The sequence below is a fragment of the Pseudophryne corroboree genome, chromosome 1 (assembly GCF_028390025.1).
Source record: "Pseudophryne corroboree isolate aPseCor3 chromosome 1, aPseCor3.hap2, whole genome shotgun sequence".
Taxonomy (NCBI): domain Eukaryota; kingdom Metazoa; phylum Chordata; class Amphibia; order Anura; family Myobatrachidae; genus Pseudophryne; species Pseudophryne corroboree.
In genome coordinates, this window is record NC_086444.1 from 1,083,320,487 (window position 1) to 1,083,342,433 (window position 21,947).

The 21,947-nt window shown below is 46.5% G+C and overlaps 1 protein-coding gene across 4 annotated transcripts in view; it reads left to right on the forward strand.

The window, feature by feature from the left end:
• The window catches only part of PDS5A (PDS5 cohesin associated factor A), a 351,976-nt gene that overhangs the window by 149,273 nt on the left and 180,756 nt on the right, over nt 1-21,947 (forward strand). For all 4 annotated transcript variants that reach the window (XM_063921117.1, XM_063921126.1, XM_063921146.1 and 1 more), the window contains exon 10: nt 15,489-15,583. In XM_063921117.1, coding sequence (XP_063777187.1) covers nt 15,489-15,583 — 95 coding nt within the window. The remainder of the gene's footprint in view (nt 1-15,488; nt 15,584-21,947) is intronic.

Genomic DNA, 21,947 nt, shown 5'->3' on the forward strand with positions numbered 1-21,947 from the left:
TTATACACATTGCACCAGGTAGAGCACTGAGGCACATTGCAGTAACCACTTATGACTTCCAGTTGCACGAAGGGGCCGTTTGACACATGTGGCTCCGCCCCCAGCAGCGACTCACTGACACCATTTTTTCTGACAGCACAGTGCAGTGAGTGCACTGGCACAAGTAGCCAGCCGGCGCCTGTAGTCTGGAGGAGCTCTATGTGAAATCGCAAGCAGAGGCTGTTCTCTGGCAAGAAGGAGCTCGTCCAATCGCTTCCCCTGGCGGGCTGGCTACTGCTAAATATACCGACAAATCAGTTACAACTGTGTCAAAGTAGTGGAGCCCCAGGTGGGACCCGCTCATCTTCTAAATGTGAGTCCCGGGCGGCTGTTTCTGGGTAAAATACGCGCCATAGCGCGTTTTTGCGATCACTGCAGATGAATACATACTTGTGCATTGGTACTCCCACAAAAAAGCCATTTTCTCTAACGTCCTAGTGGATGCTGGGGACTCCGTAAGGCCCATGGGGAATAGACGGGCTCCGCAGGAGACATGGGCACTTTAAGAAAGAGAGAATTTAGATTCTGGTGTGCTCTGGCTCCTCCCTCTATGTCCCTCCTCCAGACCTCAGTTTGATTCTGTGCCCGGACGAGCTGGGTGCTGTTTAGTGAGCTCTCCTGAGCTTGCTATAAGAAAGTATTTTGTTAGGTTTTTTTTATTTTCAGGGAGCTCTGCTGGCAACAGACTCCCTGCATCGTGGGAGTGAGGGGAGAGAAGCAGCCCTACTCTCTGCAGATAGGTCCTGCTTCTTAGTCTACTGGACACCATTAGCTCCAGAGGGATCGTACACAGGATCTCACCCTCGTCGTCCGATCCCGGAGCCGCGCCGCCGTCCCCCTCGCAGAGCCGGAAGACGGAAGCCGGGTGAAAGAAGCAAAAAGACTTCGAAATCGGCGGCAGAAGACTCCAGTCTTCACTGAGGTAGCGCACAGCACTGCAGCTGTGCGCCATTGCTCCCACACTACACCCACATACTCCGGTCACTGTAAGGGTGCAGGGCGCAGGGGGGGGGGGGGGCGTCCTGGGCAGCAATTAGAGACCTCTTTGGCAAAAAGTTGCATATATACAGTTGGGCACTGTATATATGTATGAGCCCCCGCCAATAATTGTACATGAAAGCGGGACAGAAGCCCGCCGTCGAGGGGGCGGGGCTTCTTCCTCAGCACTCACCAGCGCCATGTTTTTTCTCCACTGCACCGCTGAGAGGAAGCTCCCCAGCCTCTCCCCTGCAGTTACATGGTAGAAGAGGGTAAAAAGAGAGGGGGGGCACATAATTAGGCGCAAAAATCAATATAGACAGCAGCTACTGGGTTAACATTAAGTTACTGTGTTATTCCTGGGTTAATAGCGCTGGGGTGTGTGCTGGCATACTCTCTCTCTCTCTGTCTCTCCAAAGGGCCTTATGGGGGAATTGTCTTCAGATGAGCATTCCCTGAGTGTGTGGTGTGTCTGTACGTGTGTGTCGACATGTCTGAGGTAAAAGGCTCCCCTAAGGAGGAGATGGAGCAAATATGTGTGAGAGGCTGTCTCCGTCGACAACGCCGACACCTGTTTGGATATGTGTAATTAAGTGCTAAGGTGAATTTATTGCACAAAAGATTAGAGAACAGACAGGAAATCTAACCATGTCTGTCCCTATGTCGCAGAGACCTTCAGAGTCTCTCAATGATCACTATCCAAAATAATAGACACTGATATCAACACGGAGTCTGACTCCAGTGTCGACTACGATAATGCAAAGTTACAGCTAAAATGGCAGAAAAGTATTCAATATATGATTATTGTATGATATATGATGATTTGCATATCACTGATGACTCATCTGTCCCTGACACAAGGGTAAACATGTCTAAGGGGAAGAAAGCTGAGGTAAATTTCTCTCCTCTCATGATGAAAAAGAGCGGGAATCTCCAGACAAGAGTTTCCCACAAAGAATTCTCAGGGAGTATCCTTTCCCCACTAGGGCCAGGATACGATGGGAATCTTCCCCTAGGGTGTCACGTTTGCCCAAAAGGTAGCCCTGACGTAACAGCTATTCTCAGGGATCCTGCAGATAGCGTGCACATTCTGGTACACTACTCAGACCGGCGATTGTGTCGGCATGGGTTTATAGCACTGTGGCAGCGTGGACAGGTACCTTATCAGCAGAGATTGAGACCCTAGTATGTATATATATATATATATATATATATATATATATATATATGTATGTATGTGTATATATATATATATATATATATATATATATATATATATATATGTATATATATATATATATATATATATATGTATGTATATATATATAGAGATATATATATATTAAAGATGCTGTCTTAAGAGATAGAGATAGAGATATATATATATATATATATATATATATAAAACATGCCCAAAGAGACATGAGTCTACTGGGTCCTAGAGTCAAAGCTATGTCGATTTCTGCTTGACGTGTCCTGTAGAATGTGCAATGGACAGATGATGCCGACTTAAGAGGCATATGGAAGGCTGAGGATTGTGTGGAGAAGGGTTCTCGGACCTGGTCTCCACAGCTATAGCTGGTAATTCTGATATTTTGCCTTATATTCCTGCACAGCCTAGGAAAGCACGACATTATCAAATGCAGCTTTTCGAACAAAGAAACAAGAAAGTCCGAGGTGCGTCCTTTCTTGCCAGAGGAAAGAAGCTGCACAACACAGCTAGTTCCCAGGAACAGAAGTCCTCCCCGGCCTCTACAAAATCCACCGCATGTCGCTGGGGCTCCACAGGCGGAGCTAGGCCCGGTGGGGGCACGCCTTCGTAAGTTCAGCCACAAGTGGGTTCACCCCCTGTTAGATCCCTGGGCAATAGATATTGTGTCTCGGGGATACAAGCTGGACTTTGAGGAGATGCCCCCTCACCGACGGCCCTGCCGGCTTCCCCCCATGAGAGGGAAACAGTGTTAACTGCAATTCACAAATTGTATCTTCAACAGGTGGTGGTCAAGGTTCCCCTCCTTCAACAAGGAGGGGGTTATTATTCGACCATGTTGTAGTCCCGAAACCAGACGGTTCGTTCAGACCCATATTGAATTTAAAATCCCTGAACATATACCTGAAAAGGTTCAAGTTCAAGATGGAATCGCTAAGAGCGGTCATTGCAAGCCTGAAACGGGAGATTTTATGGTGACTCTGGACATAAAGGATGCATACCTTCATGTCCCCATTTATCCACCTCATCAGGCGTACCTCAGAATTGCGGTACGGGATTGTCATTACCAATTTCAGACGTTGCCGTTTGGTCTCTCCACGGCCCCGAGAATATTCACCAAGGTAATGGCGGAAATGATGGTGCTCCGGCGGAAGCAAGGTGTCACGATTATCACATACTTGGACGATCTCCTCATAAAAGCGAGAGAAGAGAGCGGTTGCTGAACAGCGTATCACTTTTTCTGGAAGTGTAACGGCAACACGGCTGGATTCTATATATTCCAAAGTTGCAGCTCATCTGCCTCTCCTAGGCATGATCCTAGACACAGACTAGAAAAGGGTTTATCTCCCGATAGAGCTCAGGAGCTCATGACACTGGTCAGGAACCTGTTAAATCCGAAACAGGTGTCTGTGCATCACTGCACTCGAGTCCTGGGAAAGATGGTGGCATCGTACGAGGCCATTCCCTTCGGCAGGTTCCATGCGAGGACTTTCCAATGGGACCTGCTGGACCAGTGGTCCGGGTCACATCTTCAGATGCATCGGTTAATCACCCTATCCCCCAGGGCCAGGGTCTCACTCCTGTGGTGGCTGCAGAGCGCTCACCTTCTCGAGGGCCGCAGATTCGGCATTCAGGACTGGGTCCTGGTGACCACGGACGCAAGCCTCCGAGGTTGGGATGCGGTCACACAGGGAAGAAATTTCCAAGGACTGTGGTCAAGTCACGAGACTTGCCTTCACATCAACATCCTGGAACTAAGGGCCATATACAACGCCCTTCGTCAAGCGGAGAGTCTGCTTTGCGACCAACCGGTTCTGATTGTCAGACAACATCACCGCAGTGGCTCATGTAAACCGCCAAGGCGGCACAAGGAGCAGAGTGGCGGTGGCAGAAGCCACCAGAATTCTTCGCTGGGCGGAGAATCACGTAAGCGCACTGTCAGCAGTGTTCATCCCGGGAGTGGACAACTGGGAAGCAGACTTCCTCAGCAGACACGACCTCCACCCGGGAGAGTGGGGACTTCATCAGGAAGTCTTTGCACAGATTACAAGTAGGTGGGAACTGCCTCAGGTGGACATGATGGCATCCTGCCTCAACAGAAAGCTACAGAGGTATTGCGCCAGGTCAAGAGACCCTCAGGCGATAGCTGTAGACGCCCTGGTGACACCGTGGGTGTTCCAGTCGGTCTATGTATTTCCTCCTCTTCCTCTCATACCAAAGGTGCTGAGGATAATAAGAAAAAGAGGAGTGAGAACAATACTAATTGTTCCAGATTGGCCACGAAGGACTTGGTATCCAGATCTGCAAGAAATGCTCACAGAGGACCCGTGGCCTCTTCCTCTAAGACAGGACTTGTTGCAACAGGGGCCCTGTCTGTTCCAAGACTTACCGCGGCTGCGTTTGACGGCATGGCGGTTGAGCGCCGGATCCTAGCAGAGAAAGGCATTCCGGATGAGGTCATTCCTACGCTGATAAAGGCTAGGAAGGACGTGACAGCCCAACATTATCACCGTATATGGCGAAAATATGTTGCTTGGTGTGAGGCCAGGAATTCCAGCTGGGCCGGTTCCTTCACTTCCTACAGTCGGGAGTGAATTTGGGCCTAAAATTGGGTTCCATTAAGGTCCAGATTTCGGCCCTATCCATTTTCTTGCAAAAGGAGGCTTCTCTACCTGAAGTTCAGACGTTTGTTAAGGGAGTGCTGCATATTTAGCCCCCTTTTGTGCCTCCAGTGGCACCTTGGGAGCTTAACGTGGTGTTGAGTTTCCTGAAATCCCACTGGTTTGAACCACTCAAAACGGTGGAGTTAAAATATCTCACCTGGAAGGTGGTCATGCTATTAGCCTTGGCTTCAGCTAGGCGTGTGTCAGAGTTGGCGGCTCTGTCACAAAAAAGCCCCTATCTGGTTTTCCATGCGGATAGAGCAGAGTTGCGGACCCGTCCACAATTTCTGCCGAAAGTGGTTTCATCCTTTTATATAAACCAACCTATTGTGGTGCCTGTGGCTACTACTAACTTGGAGGATTCCGAGTTACTTGACGTGGTCAGGGCTTTGAAGGTTTATGTAGCCGGAACGGCTAGGGTCAGGAAAACAGAGTCCTTGTTTATCCTGTATGCTTCCAACAAGATTGGTGCTCCTGCTTCAAAGCAAACTATTGCTCGCTGGATCTGTAACACGATTCAGCAGGCTCATTCTGCGGCTGGATTGCTGCTGCCAAAATCAGTTGGCCCATTCCACTAGGAAGGTGGGCTCTTCTTGGGCCGCTGCCCGAGGGGTCTCGGCATTACAGCTTTGCCGAGCGGCTACTTGGTCAGGTTCAAACACTTTTGCAAGGTTCTACAAGTTTGATACCCTGGCTGAGTAGGACCTTGTGTTTGCTCAATCGGTGCTGCAGAGTCACCCGCACTCTCCCGCACGTTTGGGAGCTTTGGTATAATCCCCATGGTCCTTACGGAGTCCCCAGCATCCACTAGGACGTTAGAGAAAACAAGATTTTACTTACCAGTAAATCTATTTCTCGTAGTCCGTAGTGGATGCTGGGCGCCCGTCCCAAGTGCGGACTTCTTCTGCAATGCTTGTATATAGTTATTGCTTAAATAAGGGTTATGTTATGGTTGCATCAGGGTTGACCTGTTGCTCTGTTAATGTACATACTGTTGACTGGGTATGTTTATCTCAAGTTATACGGTGTGATTGGTGTGGCTGGTATGAATCTTGCCCTGGATTCCCAAAATCCTTTCCTTGTACTGTCGGCTCTTCCGGGCACAGTTTCTCTGAGGTCTGGAGGAGGGACATAGAGGGAGGAGCCAGAGCACACCAGAATCTAAATTCTTTCTTAAAGTGCCCATGTCTCCTGCGGAGCCGTCTATTCCCCATGGTCCTTACGGAGTCCCCAGCATCCACTACGAACTACGAGAAATAGATTTACTGGTAAGTAAAATCTTATTTTCTCCCCTCTGGGGCTCCGCCGGCTAGGCGTTCCTACCTGCGGCCGTCTGTTAATCTTTTACATCTAACACATTTCGATCTAGAGCCAGAGGTGCCTACAATGCAAATAGAGGCACCAGAGATAGGTCAAAAAGACCTGCAACAATCGGTTCTCAGGAATAGAGCACCAGTTCTGCTAACGCTAAGTCCTCAGCATGACTGTGCCCACCCTTCCCGAGTGGTAGCTCGATTGCGTCACTACAGCCGCATCTGGGAAAGCTACTGCCAGGATACCTGGGTAAGGGACTTCATTTCTTAGGGCTACAAGCTTCAGTTCGACGGTGCACCTCCCCAACGATTTTTCAAATCAAGCTTGACAACTTTGGAGGATACGCAAGTTACGCTGCAACAGGCCATCTGAAACTTGGTCCAGTCCCATGTCTTTGTCCCAGTCCACAATGAGGCAGGGGTTATTACTCCAACCTATTTGTGGTACTGAAGCCGGATGGTTCGGTAAGGTCCATTTTGAATCTAAAATCCTTGAACTTTTACCTAAAGGTTTTCAATTTCAAAATGGAATCCCTGAGGGCAGTGATTGCGGTCCTGGAAGGACAGGAATTCATGGTTTCCTTGGATATCAAGGACTCCTACCTTCATATTCCAATTTGGCCATCTCATCAGGCTTATTTGAGGTTTGCCCTACTGGACGATCACTACTAGTTCCAGGCACTACCCTTTGGCCTGTCCATGGCTCTGAGGGTATTCACAAAGGTGATGGTGGAGATGATGTTCCAACTCCGGGTCCAGGGGGTTAATGTTGTCCCTTACCTGGACAATCTTCTGATAAAAGCAAGATCCAGGGAGCTTTTATTGCTCCATATCAACCACACTATCCAACTTCTGTCATGCTATGGGTAGATTCTCAATCTACAGTAGTCCCACATGTAGCCAACTCAGCGGCTCCTGTTCCAGGGGATGTTACTGGGTACAGTGGCCCAGAAGGTGTTCCTCCCGGAGGACAAAGCGAGACCACTTCAGGTGATGGCTCGCATGGTGCTCTGACCTACTTGAGTGTCCATCCGTCTTTGCATCAGATTGTTGGGGAAGATGGTCGCCTCATACGAGGCAATCCAATATGGGAGGTTCCATGCCAGAACATTTATGTACCGGATAATTCGGCTGTCACCTCAGACCAGGATTTCCCTCCTGTGATGTCTGCAGTCTTCCAGTCTCCTGGAAGGCCTGAGTTTCGGGATTCAGGATTCGACCCTCCTCACGACGATGCGAGGATGGGTAGCTGTCACCCAAGGGGTGCAGTTCCAGGACAGGTAGTCAGCCCACGGAGCCCTCCTTCCGATCAACATTCTGTAACTTTGGGTGATCTACAATGCACTGCATCAAGCCTCTCCTCTGCTCATAGATCACGCGATCCAAGTTCAGTCTGACAATGCCACAGCGGTGGCGTACATCAATCTGCAAGGAGGGACAAAAAGCAGAGCCTGCATGCAAGAGGTGTCAAAGATGATACTCTGGGCGGAAAGAAATACAAGAGCAATGTCTGCAATCTTCATTCCGGGTGTGGACAACTGGGAAGCGGACTTCCTGAGTTGTCACGATCTCCACCCGGGGGAGTGGGTACTCCACCATCAGGTGTTCCAGCCGATCATCCACTGGTGGGGCTGTCCACAAATAGACATGATGGCTTCTCGACTCAACAAGAGGCTTCACTGGTATTGCTCACGAACCAGGGACCCTCAGGCAAGGGCAGTGGATGCACTGACGTTGCCTTGGCCTTACTGGACAAGGCAATTCTGATTTCCCCGGAATGGCCTCTGAGGGCGTGGTACGTGGATCTTCTGGACATGTCCGTTGAAGATCCCTGGCCTCTACCACTAAGAAGCGATCTTCAGCAGGGACCGTTCGTCTACCCGGACTTACGGCGACTTCGTTTGACGGCATGGAGGTTGAGCGAAACATCCTATCTCACAAGGGCCTTTCCAGAAAGTTTATTGCTACCATGGTTCAGGCCAGGAAACCTGTGATGTCAAAACACTAACATCATATCTGGAGAAGATATGTCTCCTGGTGCGAGGAATGCACAAATCCACCTGCATAAGTTGCACTTGGGACGTGTCTTATGTTTCCTGCAGGTTGGTGTGGATAAGGGCTTACGTCTGGGTTCAGTTTAAGGTCCGGAGTTCAGCTCTCTCAATTTTCTTCCAGAAGAAATTGGCAGTGTTGCCAGAAGTTCAGACCTTCTTACAAGTGGTACTCCACATACAACCTCCTTTTGTGCTGCCTACGCCACCCTAGGATTTGAATGTGGTGTTGTAATTTCTACAGTCCTCCTGGTTTGAACCTCTGACGATGGTAGAAGACCAGTTCCTCACGTGGAAGACTGTGATGTTGCTTGCCCTGGCTTCTGCTAGACGTGTCTCAGAATTGGGGGCATTATCACGTACAAGTCCATACTTGGTCTTTTACGAGAACAGAGCGGAGCTTCGGACTAGATAGCAGCAGACTAGACAGCAGTTACTGCCAAAGGTAGTTTCTGCGTTCCACTCGAATCAACCTATTGTGGTTCTGTCAAGTTCTGGCACTTCTGCTCCTTCGGAGACATTGGATGCAGTGCAAGCCTTGAAGGTCTATGTCAGGCGAACGTTCTGGAAGCTTTGGTATGTCCCCATCGTACTAAGTCTCCCCAATATCCCTTATGGATGCTAGAGAAAATAGGATTTTAATTACCTACCGGTAAATCCTTTTCTCGTAGTCCATAAGTGGTATTGGGCACCCGCCTCAGTGCGTTGACTTTTATGCAGGTTCTCTTTTCTGTGGTTACCTGTTCATCTATTGCTGTTACCAGTTGTTAGTGGTGTGCTGGTGTATAAATTTCACCACTCTTTGTTATTCTGTTCCTTCTCTCGTGTATGTCCTTTCTCCTTCGGGCACTGTTTTACCTATAATTGGAAAATAGAACAGTTTGCTGCGCTTGTAAATATAATTTAAGCAGCTCTGTATATATTGTTTATAATGAAAGTTTGGAAAAACAAAGCGCTAAATGAACAATGCTTAGAGGGGGAAGATGCAGAGGAGAAAGATGCAGCAGGAATATGAAATTAGAAAATAAAGAAATTATGATAAAATAAAAATAAATATAAAAGGATTTTTAAAATGTATTTTTCAAAATACAATGTGTAAGCTCTTTTGTGAAAAATTGCTGTTTGATGAGGGCAGAGAGGAAGAAGTCCTTTAATCAGGATCTTACACCGCCTTAATTAAATGCTAATCTGTCCCTGGTTCTAACCTTTGTGCTCCGTCGTTCTCTGACCAGAGCTTGTTAGCCGGGCGCTCCTTCCAGCGGCTCAGTGCAGCGGCTCAGTGTAGCGGGTCTTCTTACGCTCTGTCCGAAGCTAGTTAGCAGAGCGCTCCTTCCAGCAGCTCTATGCAGCGGCTCAGTGTAGCGGGTCTTCTTGCGGCTTTACGTGCTGGGGCCGGAAGCGTCTATTAGCGGCTCTTTGATGTTTGTTCTGTTCGGTGCGGCGGGTCTCTTAATGGCTAAGCGTGCCAGTATCTTTCTTTCCTCCCGAAAACAGCTGTATTAACGTCCCAACGCGTTTCGTGCATGCGCACTTAATCATGGGTATATAGTGTCAAATCATACCCATGATTAAGTGCGCAATTTTTCACAAAAGAGCTTAAACATTATTATTGTATTTTGAAAAATCTATTTTAAAAGAATCCTTTTATTTTAATTTTTTTATTTTATTTATTTTATCATAATTTCTTTGTTATTTTCTAATTTCTTATTCCTGCTGCATCTTTCTCCTCTGCATCTTCCCCCTCTAAGCATTGTTCATTTAGCGCTTTGTTTTTCCAAACTTTCACTGTTTTACCTATAACTGCCTGTGGGAGGGGGCATAGAGGGGAGGAGGAGCCAGCACACCCAGTGAAGAAATTTAAAGTGCACCGGCTGTCTTTGGACCCCGTCTATACCCCATCGTACTAAGTCTCCCCAATGTCCCTTATGGACTACGAGAAAAGGTTTTACCAGTAGGTAATTAAAATCCTATTTTTGTGTGTTTTATCACTTTTCTTAAATCTGGACTATATTTGTCTGATAGGTGGGACACCAGTGGTTGCTAAATACTCCAATCCATTTTCTATGTTTGTAAGTAAGTTTACATCTCCAGTGATCTGCAGTCCCATTGGTGGATACCAATATACAAAGAAGATATTCCCATGGATTGAAGTAACTAATTTAGCAATTAGGTGACCTTGAAGTAAAGGGCCCTAACAACTTGGCGATGTTTCTGACTTGGACGATGTTCGTTTTCAACAATTAATGACATTGTCCAAATTGGCTTGCTATATTTAACGAGGTAAAACCAACGAATGACTGTGGGGATGCGCCTCGTTAATCGTTGGTACCTCCACACTAAACGATATAAACAATATATCGTTCACTTATGACCGTTATCGTTAATATCGCCTGTGTATTTCGCCAAGTGTGTTGGGCCCTTTTAGAAATGTGATTATCTCCATGTATCTCCCATCAATTTCATCTATTGGGAGAGACCAGCTGCGGTGGACAGATATGGAAGTAAGCTCAGTCTGCAGAGCTATGATATTTGGCAATATCTGGTCACTGGATTCTGCTGAACAGGTAGTAGCAGTGTTAGATTGATTGTGCAGATGCTAAATTCCGGCTGGCTACTGGGGCACTAGCTGAACCAGGAGCTTGGTGCAACGAGACTCTGTAGTACATTACCTGTAATATTGTGACTTCAAGGTTCTCTACAGATGCGTTCTCATATGTCTTTGCTGCAGTTGTGTCAGACAGTCCCTCTTGGCACGCCAGGTCCCCCAAAACCTTTTTTTTTTTTTTAAACTGATAATGTGTCTTAGTCTCAACGTAATGTGACTAGGACAGACCAGTAACTGTGCAGATTAATTTGATATGAGGCACTTGCATAGCTTTGTGCGAATGAGTCTCTGAATCTGTGTATGAGGTGCTACGATGCAGTAGCTGTGGCTTTGTTCCATGTTAAGTTCCATGTTGCTTCATATACAGGCTTAGGGCCTGATTCAGCTTTGTAAACGCAGCAAAAAAGTACACAACTGTGCAAAATCATGTTTCACTGCAGGGGCTGATGTAACATGTACAGAGAGATTTAGGTGGTTTGTATTTTGTCTTTGCAGAGTAAATATTGGCTGCTTTTGCGTGTAGCCCACAATTGTTCGCTTTATTTTTACACTGCAATTTAGATTTCAGTTTGAACATATCTCACCCATGTCTAAATCTCTGCACATGTTACATATGTCTTATCTGCAGGGCAACATGGTTTTGCACATTTTTTTTTTTTGCTTTGCTTGCAAAACTGAATCCGGCCCTCAGTCACACACAGATAAATAAGTGTCCCATATCTAATTAATCATCAGTCTCCTCTTGCACCCTAGTAGCATTTCTATTGGCAACTGTTGGCTCACTCATGCTCACTCATGCCAGGCATCTCCCGCAGCATGGTGTATTGAGGCTAGATGTATGAGGACACATCTGTATTTGCTATATTAGTTACTTAAATACGTGCAGATACCTTTTTAAACACAAGTAGAATTACAAGGACCTTTTGTATATTGAGATCCTTCAACAGGACTGCAGATCATTAGAGAAGTAAAATATTCTTACACATATATACATATTTATATTTGGTCCATATTCTACCATTTTGGAATAGTATGCCAATACTCTATCAGACACATCCCTTTCCCACTGCAGATTATATACTGCAAGTCCATGTCAATTAAGTGGATACAGACCAAAATATATAGATATCGTGAGGAATAGAGCTTTGTCTATTTTATCCCACCCATTTAGCACTCTCCGTTCTTGACAAATTTTAGGTTTTTGCCAACCTCCGATAAGCATTTAACTGTGTATATACTGTGTGTGTGTGTGTGTGTATGTATGTATGTATGTATGTATGTGTGTATATATATAATATATATATATATATATATATATATATATATATATATATATATATATAAATTTTTAACATTGTATTTGCTTTTGTTTATAGCTATTTGTTTGTTGGCCTTGCCCTGCTCCTCTCCTTGTCACACCCTGTAACTCTGTATCCCCCCTACAACGTATGGTTACATTGGAACTTGATGCAGTTATGTGATCATAGTGTCCTTGATCGGCTTCTCTATTCCAGCTGCCAAGCTTGATTTTCATACTTTAAGTACTTTGAAAAACAAATGACTCATTTTTTCAGGGATTTTAACACCTTTTTGATAAAAGCAAAAGCCATGTTGAAAAACTTGTAAATCTGTCTTGCAGCACTATGGCTAACGGTTGTGTGTCTGAAAGCAGTATGGCTGCCAGCCAAGTGTCTTCCCAGTGACTAGGGAAGGGAGATTGTGGGAGCTTTTAGCTGGTGAATAAGTAAAAGAAATATAATCTTCATTTATAATGTGCTCTGTTACTCCAGCATTTAAATATTCTACGAATTTTGATGTGTGCGCCATGTTTCATTCTGTTTCTTATAGATAGAACATTACACAGAATGCTGGCTAATATGCTCTATACACTGCCAGCTTCTAATTAGGCGGATGCTTTTACATTGTTTTTCTCAGCTTCACTGGGAATAATTTTGGATGCTTGTCACAACATGGTACAGAAATGTAATTAGAAACTTCTGTTCAGATGGAACAATGCTGCTGCTAAAGCATTGAGGGGCAGATGTTTTAAGCCTGGAGAAGTATAAAGCAGTGATAAGTGCAAGGTGATAATGCACCAGACAATCGGCTCCAATATCTAAATTAACAGTTTGAAGCTGATTGGCTGGTGTATTATCACCTTCCACTATCACTGCTTTATCACTTCTCCAGGCTTAATACATCTGCCCCTCAATGCCATAGACTGTTTTATGGTGCTGTATGGTGTTTGATAGTAGTTCATCAAATAACCTGGCTTCCAAGCATAACTAAGTCCTCATCCTACACCTGCTAAGAAGTATTATGCGATGGTCCTCAGACTATTGTCCTCTGGGAGCTGGGCTATGGATTCTGTAAGCCGAACTTGTAACTCAGACTCCTCTGTTTTACTACGTTCAAACGATAATAATGGAAATTAATTAGTAATAACTTGGTTACTGTAGTAAAATTGTAGCAAGGCATATTCATCACCCCACCTTGTAAATCCTCTTCATAAGGTGCATATACACTTGCCGATAAAATGAACGACATTGCTCATGTTCTCCCTTCATGAGCGACGTCGTTCACTTTCTTGGCAAGTGTGTATGCCGGCGACTATGGCGGATGCACGGCATCGCAGGTCTTTAATGACCCTCAGTGTCGGCAGTGCATACATGCTCAATCTGGACTGTTGTCCAGGAGCTGCATGCGCGGCCGGCCGCTGCTTGACGTCACAGCGATATGAACGGTCATATCGCTAAGTGTGTACCGGCGGGCACGGACCGTCTGGCCAGGGAGGGGAAACACTACACGATGTCGCTCATACGGCAACGTCGTCTAGTGTGTATGTAGCTTTAGACAGATGAACACATTATATTTATTTTAGTAAAAGCTATAGTTTTGTTTCTCTTTTCCATAGAACTTTGTTTTCCAAACAGAGAGCAAACTCACCCTGCTGTGCTGCTCACTGCTCTCACCCCACTGTGGTGGTATAGCACACTACAGTATATACATGTTTTCACTGTGATAAAGTTTCTCCAGTAACTAATGCACAATGCTAGTATTAACCCCTGTCATCTATGACCTCTCCCCTGTACCCACTGCAAAAATTACTAGTATCGTACTACAGGGCACTACAGACTCGGCGACCCGCCGCCGAGCTACCCGACCGCCGATACGACAGATGGGCGACCCGGCGGCTGGGGAGTGAAGTTTCTTCACTCCCCCCGTCACCCGGCTCCATAGCAGTGTATGCTAATATGGACGATGTTGTCCATATTGGCCTGCATGTTGAAACGAGCCGGCACCAGCGATTAACGAGCGCGGGATGCACATCATTCATCGCTGGTGCCTATACACTGAAAGATATGAACGGTATCTCGTTCATTAATAAACGAGATGATTCATATCTTTCACTGGTATCGACCAGGTGTGTAGGGCTCTTTACAGTAACAGATCGGTCTCTCAACACTTCACCAAGCAGCTACAGGTTTGTTTTCTTCTTGTTTTCAAAGTAACTTTATTGTTCTCCAAACAGAACGAACACTGCATTGCTGACTTTTTTTTTGTTTTGTTTCAACAATACTTGTGGTGTGCAAGCTGAAATGCAGTTGCCAGCAGCTGATCTCATCACAGTGGAGAAAAAATTTAATAGCTACGCTGGGCACCATCTACTGGCTGCTAGCAGCACAAATAATTGAGTTTCAACCTTAGAAATAGAATATATATAATAATACTTTATCTTGTGTTCATTCACAAGCCACTGTTTTGGAAAGGGAAGTGTTTTTTTTTTTATGTCTGCTCTTTGTCTAATGACTAGCAGTGTATGAAAAATATCTGCTAAGTAATACCCCTTTCACACTGCCAATGCCGGATCCCACCCTGGAATTGGAATTGGAAACGGGTCTTTCCCGGGTGGGATCCGGCATTGGCAGCTGCTGCAGGCTTTCCCGACCCGGCAATAAGCGGCGGGGGCGGCGCTGGGAGATGAGATCATCTCCGCGCCGCCTCTCCCTATCTAGTAAACGGGTCCCGAGTCGCATCGACCCGGGAGCCTGTTTACGCAGCCACTGACCCGGTATTCAACCCGGGTATAACACTGCTTTATACCCGGGTTGAATTGCCGGGTCGGGCGACCCAGGATTTCGGCTATGCTCCTTTCACACCGCGTGTCGACCCGGGGCAATACCGGGTTATTTGTGCAGTTTGAAAGGTGTACAACAGTGCAAGTGTTACGTTTTAATGCTTCCTCACTTACAATAAAAGACGTAACACTTGGTGGCAAAGAAACCTAGTTACTATGGCTTGTTGGGATGAGATTGCACTTATTTCTTTAGCCTTGGTAAGAGCTTTGTGTCACCCATAATACGTTGTAGTAACACCTAAAGGCCTGAAGTCTGTAATGCAAACAGTACATCAAATTAAGACTGTTACATGCTTGTTACTGAGATTTTGTTATCAGCCATTTTTTTTTGTGTTCCAAACATTGTTGTATTCAATGTAATTAAGCAAATTTTATTGAACAATCATTTAAATGTAATTGCTTGAGCTGCTCTATAGAAACAAGCCTGATCAATCTTGCATCATTAGTTTATAGATTGTAATTTGTTCTTTTTTATTTATTTTTATTTATAGATTTAATGATATCCATGTTCCTGTGAGATTAGAAAGTGTCAAATTTGCCAGTCACTGTTTAATGAACCATCCAGATTTGGCTAGAGATCTGACTGGTGAGTTACTACTAGAAGACCATTTCTGGTAAAAGTTTGTCTTTTAAAGTGCTGATAAATCGACTCAGGTAATTCAAGTATATTTGTATGCTATCCTGCACCTCTAGTAGGTTATAAAACCTTTAATATACTCTATCTATTCTAATAAACTGTAGAAATTGTCACCAAGTCGGACCTAAATGTGCATTGTGTGTAACAGTGTAAATATGTATATTTTTAGCACAGTGTCTTATGCCCAGTGCACAGTGCCCCATAAGCATCCTCCCTCCGGGGAATAAAGTGAATGGTCACAAATACCATATTCAGGTGAGAGAATAATGAAAAATGATCAGAAGGTAAAGAATGGTCTGTTTTGAGAAAAAGTTTGCGCCACTGATTATCAGTCACCTAACTTTAATTGTTGATAAAAGAGACGCACAGCAATGCCTGTCCTGATCTAACATGCAGATTCAAGTACAGTAGGTTCTGCTGTTTGAATTTCCACTGGATGAACTGAGTTTTGTATGTATATGATGCAAGATCACTGCCTAATATGTATTATGTTGTGGTACTACTTTCAGTTTCATAGTATTTGTATAGTTTTTTTTTTCTTATGCTAATTTCATTTCTCTGACGTCCTAGTGGATGCTGGGAACTCCGTAAGGACCATGGGAATAGCGGCTCCGCAGGAGACTGGGCACAAAAGTAAAGCTTTAGGACTACCTGGTGTGCACTGGCTCCTCCCCCTATGACCCTCCTCCAAGCCTCAGTTAGATTTTTGTGCCCGGCCGAGAAGGGTGCACACTAGGGGCTCTCCTGAGCTTCTTAGTGAAAGTTTAGTTTTAGGTTTTTTATTTTCAGTGAGACCTGCTGGCAACAGGCTCACTGCATCGAGGGACTAAGGGGAGAAGAAGCGAACTCACCTGCGTGCAGAGTGGATTGGGCTTCTTAGGCTACTGGACACCATTAGCTCCAGAGGGACCCGAACACAGGCCCAGCCTCGGAGCTCGGTCCCAGAGCCGCGCCGCCGGCCCCCTTACAGAGCCAGAAGCAAGAAGAGGTCCGGAAAATCGGCGGCAGAAGACATCCTGTCTTCACCAAGGTAGCGCACAGCACTGCAGCTGTGCGCCATTGCTCCTCAGCACACTTCACACTTCGGTCACTGAGGGTGCAGGGCGCTAGGGGGGGGCGCCCTGAGCAGCAATAAAAACACCTTGGCTGGCGAAAATACATCACATATAGCCCCCAGGGCTATATGGATGATTTTTAACCCCTGCCAGATTCCACAGAAAAACGGGAGAAAAGGCCGCCGAGAAGGGGGCGGAGCCTATCTCCTCAGCACACTGGTGCCATTTTCTCTCACAGCTCCGTTGGAGGGAAGCTCCCTGGCTCTCCCCTGCAGTTACTACACTACAGAAAGGGGTTAAAAAAGAGAGGGGGGCACTAATTAGGTGCAGTATAACAATAAAGCAGCTATAAGGGGAAAAACACTTATATAAGGTTATCCCTGTGTATATATATATATATATATATATATATAGCGCTCTGGTGTGTGCTGGCATACTCTCCCTCTGTCTCCCCAAAGGGCTAGTGGGGTCCTGTCCTCTATCAGAGCATTCCCTGTGTGTGTGCTGTGTGTCGGTACGTTGTGTCGACATGTATGAGGAGGAAAATGAGGTGGAGGCGGAGCAATTGCCTGTAACAGAGATGTCACCCCCTAGGGAGTCGACATCTGAGTGGATGAGCTTATGGAAGGAATTATGTGAGTCAGCTCTTTACAAAAGATTGATGACATGAGACAGCCGGCGACTCAGCCTGTGCCTGTCCAGGTGTCTCAAAAGCCATCTGGGGCTCTAAAACGCCCGTTACCGCAGATGGCAGATACAGACGCCGACACGGATACTGACTCCAGTGTCGACGATTAAGAGACGTATGTGACTTCCAGTAGGGCCACACGTTACATGATTGAGGCTATGGAAAATGTTTTTACACATTTCTGATAATACCAGTACCACTAAAAAGGGTATTATGTTGGGTGAGAAAAAACTGCCTGTAGTTTTTCCTGCATCTGAGGAATTAAATGAAGTGTGTGATGATGCGTGGGTTTCCCCCGATAAAAACTGTTAATTCCTAAAAAGTTATTAGCATCATACCCCTTCCCGCCAGAGGATAGGGCACGTTGGGAAACACCCCCTAGGGTGAATAAAGCGCTCACACGCTTGTCTAAACAGGTGGCACTACCGTCCCCGGATACGGCCGCCCTTAAGGAACCTGCTGACAGAAAGCAGTAAAATATCCTAAAATGTATATACACTCACACGGGTGTGATACTGCGACCAGCAATCGCCTCAGCCTGGATGTGCAGTGCTGGGGTGGCTTGGTCGGATTCCCTGACTGACAATATTGATACCCTAGATAGGGACAGTATATTACTGACTATAGAGCATTTAAAAGATGCATTTCTATATATGCGTGATGCACAGAGGGATATTTGCCGACTGGCATCAAGAGTAAGTGCGCTGTCCATTTCTGCCCGAAGAGGGTTATGGACAAGACAGTGGTCAGGTGATGCTGATTCCAAAAGGCATATGGAAGTATCGCCTTATAAAAGGGAGGAGTTATTTGGGGTAGGTCTAACAGACCTGGTGGCCACGGCAACGGCTGGAAAATCCACATTTTTACCCCAGGTAGCCTCTCAACATAAGAAGACGCCGTATTATCAGGCGCAGTCCTTTGGGCCCCATAAGGGCAAGCGGGCAAAAGGCTCCTCATTTCTGCCCCGTGGCAGAGGGAGAGGAAAAAGGCTGCAGCAAACAGCCAGTTCCCAGGAACAGAAGCCCTCTCCCGTTCTCTGCCAAGTCCTCAGCATGACGCTGGGGCTTTACAAGCGGACTCAGGCACGGTGGGGGCCCGTCTCAAAAATTTCAGCGTGCAGTGGGCTCACTCACAGGGGACCCCTGGATCCTTCAGGTGGTATCTCAGGGGTACAAATTGGAATTCGAGACGTCTCCCCTTAGCCGTTTTCCTAAAGTCTGCTTTACCGACGTCTCCCTCCGACAGGGAGGCGGTATGGGAAGCCATTCACAAGCTGTATTCCCAGCAGGTGATAATCAAGGTACCCCTCCTACAACAGGGAAAGGGGTATTATTCCACGCTGTTTGTGGTACCGAAGCCGGACGGATCGGTGAGACCTAATTTAAATCTGAAATCCTTGAACACTTACATACAAAGATTCAAATTCAAGATGGAGTCACTCAGAGCGGTGATGGCAAACCAGGAAGAAGGGGATTATATGGTGTCTCTGGACATCAAGGATGCTTATCTCCATGTCCCAATTTACCCTTCTCACCAAGGGTACCTCAGGTTTGTGGTACAGAACTGTCACTATCAGTTTCAGACGCTGCTGTTTGGTTTGTCCACGGCACCCCGGGTCTTTACCAAAGTAATGGCCGAAATGATGATACTCCTTCGAAGGAAGGGAGTTTTAATTATCCCTTACTTGGACGATCTCCGGATAAGGGCAAGATCCAGGGAACGGTTGGTAGTCGGGGTAGCACTATCTCAAGTAGTGTTGCGGCAGCACGGTTGGATTCTTAATATTCCAAAATCGCAGCTGATCCCGACGACACGTCTTCTATTCCTAAGGATGATCCTGGACACAGTCCAGAAAAAGGTGTTTCTCCAGGAGGAGAAAGCCAGGGAGTTATCCGAACTAGTCAGAAACCTCCTAAAACCAGGCCAAGTGTCAGTGCAGCAGTGCACAAGGGTCCTGGGAAAAATGGTGGCTTCCTACGAAGCAATTCCATTCGGCAGATTCCACGCAAGAACTTTCCAGTGGGACCTGCTGGAAAAGTGGTCCGGATCGCATCTTCAGATGCATCAACGGATAACCCTATCACCAAAGACAAGTGTGTCTCTCCTGTGGTTGTTGCAGAGTGCTCATCTTCTAGAGGGCGCAGATTCGGCATTCAGGACTGGGTCCTGGTGACCACGGATGCCAGCCTGCGAGGCTGGGGAGCAGTCACACAGGGAAGAAATTTCCAGGGCTTGTGGTCAAGCCTGGAGACATCACTTCACATAAATATCTTGGAGCTAAGGGCCATTTACAATGCCCTAAGCCAAGCAAGACCTCTGCTTCAAGGTCAACCGGTGCTGATCCAGTCGGACAACATCACGGCAGTCGCCCACGTAGAGAAGCTGCAAGGATTTTTCGCTGGGCGGAAAATCATGTGATAGCATTGTCGGCAGTGTTCATTCCGGGAGTGGACAACTGGGAAACAGACTTCCTCAGCAGAAGTCTTCCACATGATTGTAAACCGTTGGGAAAAACCAAAGGTGGACATGATGGCGTCCCGCCTAAACAAAAAATTGGACAGGTATTGCGCCAGGTCAAGGGACCCTCAGGCAATAGCTGTGGACGCTCTGGTAACACCGTGGGTGTACCAGTCAGTGTATGGGTTCCCTCCTCTTCCTCTCTTACCAAAAGTATTGAGAATTATAAGACGGAGGGGAGTAAGAACTATACACGTGGCTCCGGATTGGCCAAGAAGGACTTGGTACCCGGAACTTCAAGAGATGCTCACGGAGGACCCGTGGCCTCTACCTCTAAGAAGGGACCTGCTCCATCAAGGACCCTATCTATTCCAAGACTTACCGCAGCTGCGTTTGACGGCAGGGCGGTTGAACGCCGGATCCTGAAGGAAAAAGGCATTCCGGATGAAGTCATCCCTACTCTGATCAAAGCCAGGAAGGATGTAACCGCAAAGCATTATCACCGCATTAGGCGAAAATATGTTGCGTGGTGCGAGGCCAGTAAGGCACCGATGGAGGAATTTCAACTAGGTCGATTCCTGCATTTCCTGCAAACAGGAGTGTCTATGGGCCTAAAATTGGGGTCCATTAAGGTTCAAATTTCGGCCCTGTCAATTTTCTTCCAGAAAGAACTAGCTTCAGTTCCTGAAGTTCAGACGTTTGTAAAAGGGGTACTGCATATACAGCCTCCTTTTGTGCCTCCAGTGGCACCTTGGGATCTCAATGTAGTTTTGGGGTTCCTAAAGTCACAATGGTTTGAACCACTTGAATCTGTGGAGTTAAAATATCTCACATGGAAAGTGGTCATGCTGTTGGCCCTGGCCTAGGCCAGGCGCGTGTCAGAATTGGCGGCTTTATCCTGTAAAAGCCCTTATCTGATCTTCCATTCAGACAGGGCGGAATTGAGGACTCGTCCTCATTTTCTCCCTAAGGTGGTTTCAGCGTTTCATCTGGACCAACCTATTGTGGTACCTGCGGCTACTAGTGACTTGGAGGACTCCAAGTTGTTGCACATAGTCAGGGCCCTGAAAATATATGTTTCCAGGACGGCTGGAGTCAGAAAATCTGACTCGCTGTTTATCCTGTATGCACCCAACAAGCTGGGTGCTCCTGCTTCTAAGCGGAATATTGCTCGTTGGATTTGTAATACAATTCAGCTTGCACATTCTGTGGCAGGCCTGCCACAGCCAAAATCTGTAAAAGCCCATTCCACAAGGAAGGTGGGCTCATCTTGGGCGGCTGCCCGAGGGGTCTCGGCTTTACAACTTTGCCGAGCAGCTATTTGGTCAGGGGCAAATACGTTTGCTAAATTCTACAAATTTGATACCCTGGCTGAGGAGGACCTGGAGTTCTCTCATTCGGTGCTGCAGAGTCATCCGCACTCTCCCGCCCGTTTGGGAGCTTTGGTATAATCCCCATGGTCCTTACGGAGTTCCCAGCATCCACTAGGACGTCAGAGAAAATAAGAATTTACTTACCGATAATTCTATTTCTCGTAGTCCGTAGTGGATGCTGGGCGCCCATCCCAAGTGCGGATTGTCTGCAATACTTGTACATAATTATTGTTAACTAAATCGGGTTATTGTTGTTGTGAGCCATCTATCCAGAGGCTCCTCTGTTATCATGCTGTTAACTGGGTTCAGATCACAGGTTGTACGGTGTGATTGGTGTGGCTGGTATGAGTCTTACCCGGGATTCATAAATCCTTCCTTATTGTGTACGCTCGTCCGGGCACAGTATCCTAACTGAGGCTTGGAGGAGGGTCATAGGGGGAGGAGCCAGTGCACACCAGGTAGTCCTAAAGCTTTACTTTTGTGCCCAGTCTCCTGCGGAGCCGCTATTCCCATGGTCCTTACGGAGTTCCCAGCATCCACTACGGACTACGAGAAATAGAATTATCGGTAAGTAAATTCTTATTTTTCATAAATTGTAATGTTGTAGAAACTCTTTAGGATATGCCAGAGGTTCACAAACGTGGTCCTCAAGGCACCCCAACAGTCCCGGTTTTAGGTATATCCATGGCTCAGCACAGATCGTTAAATCAAATTGACTAAGGTGCTAATTAAGTCACCTG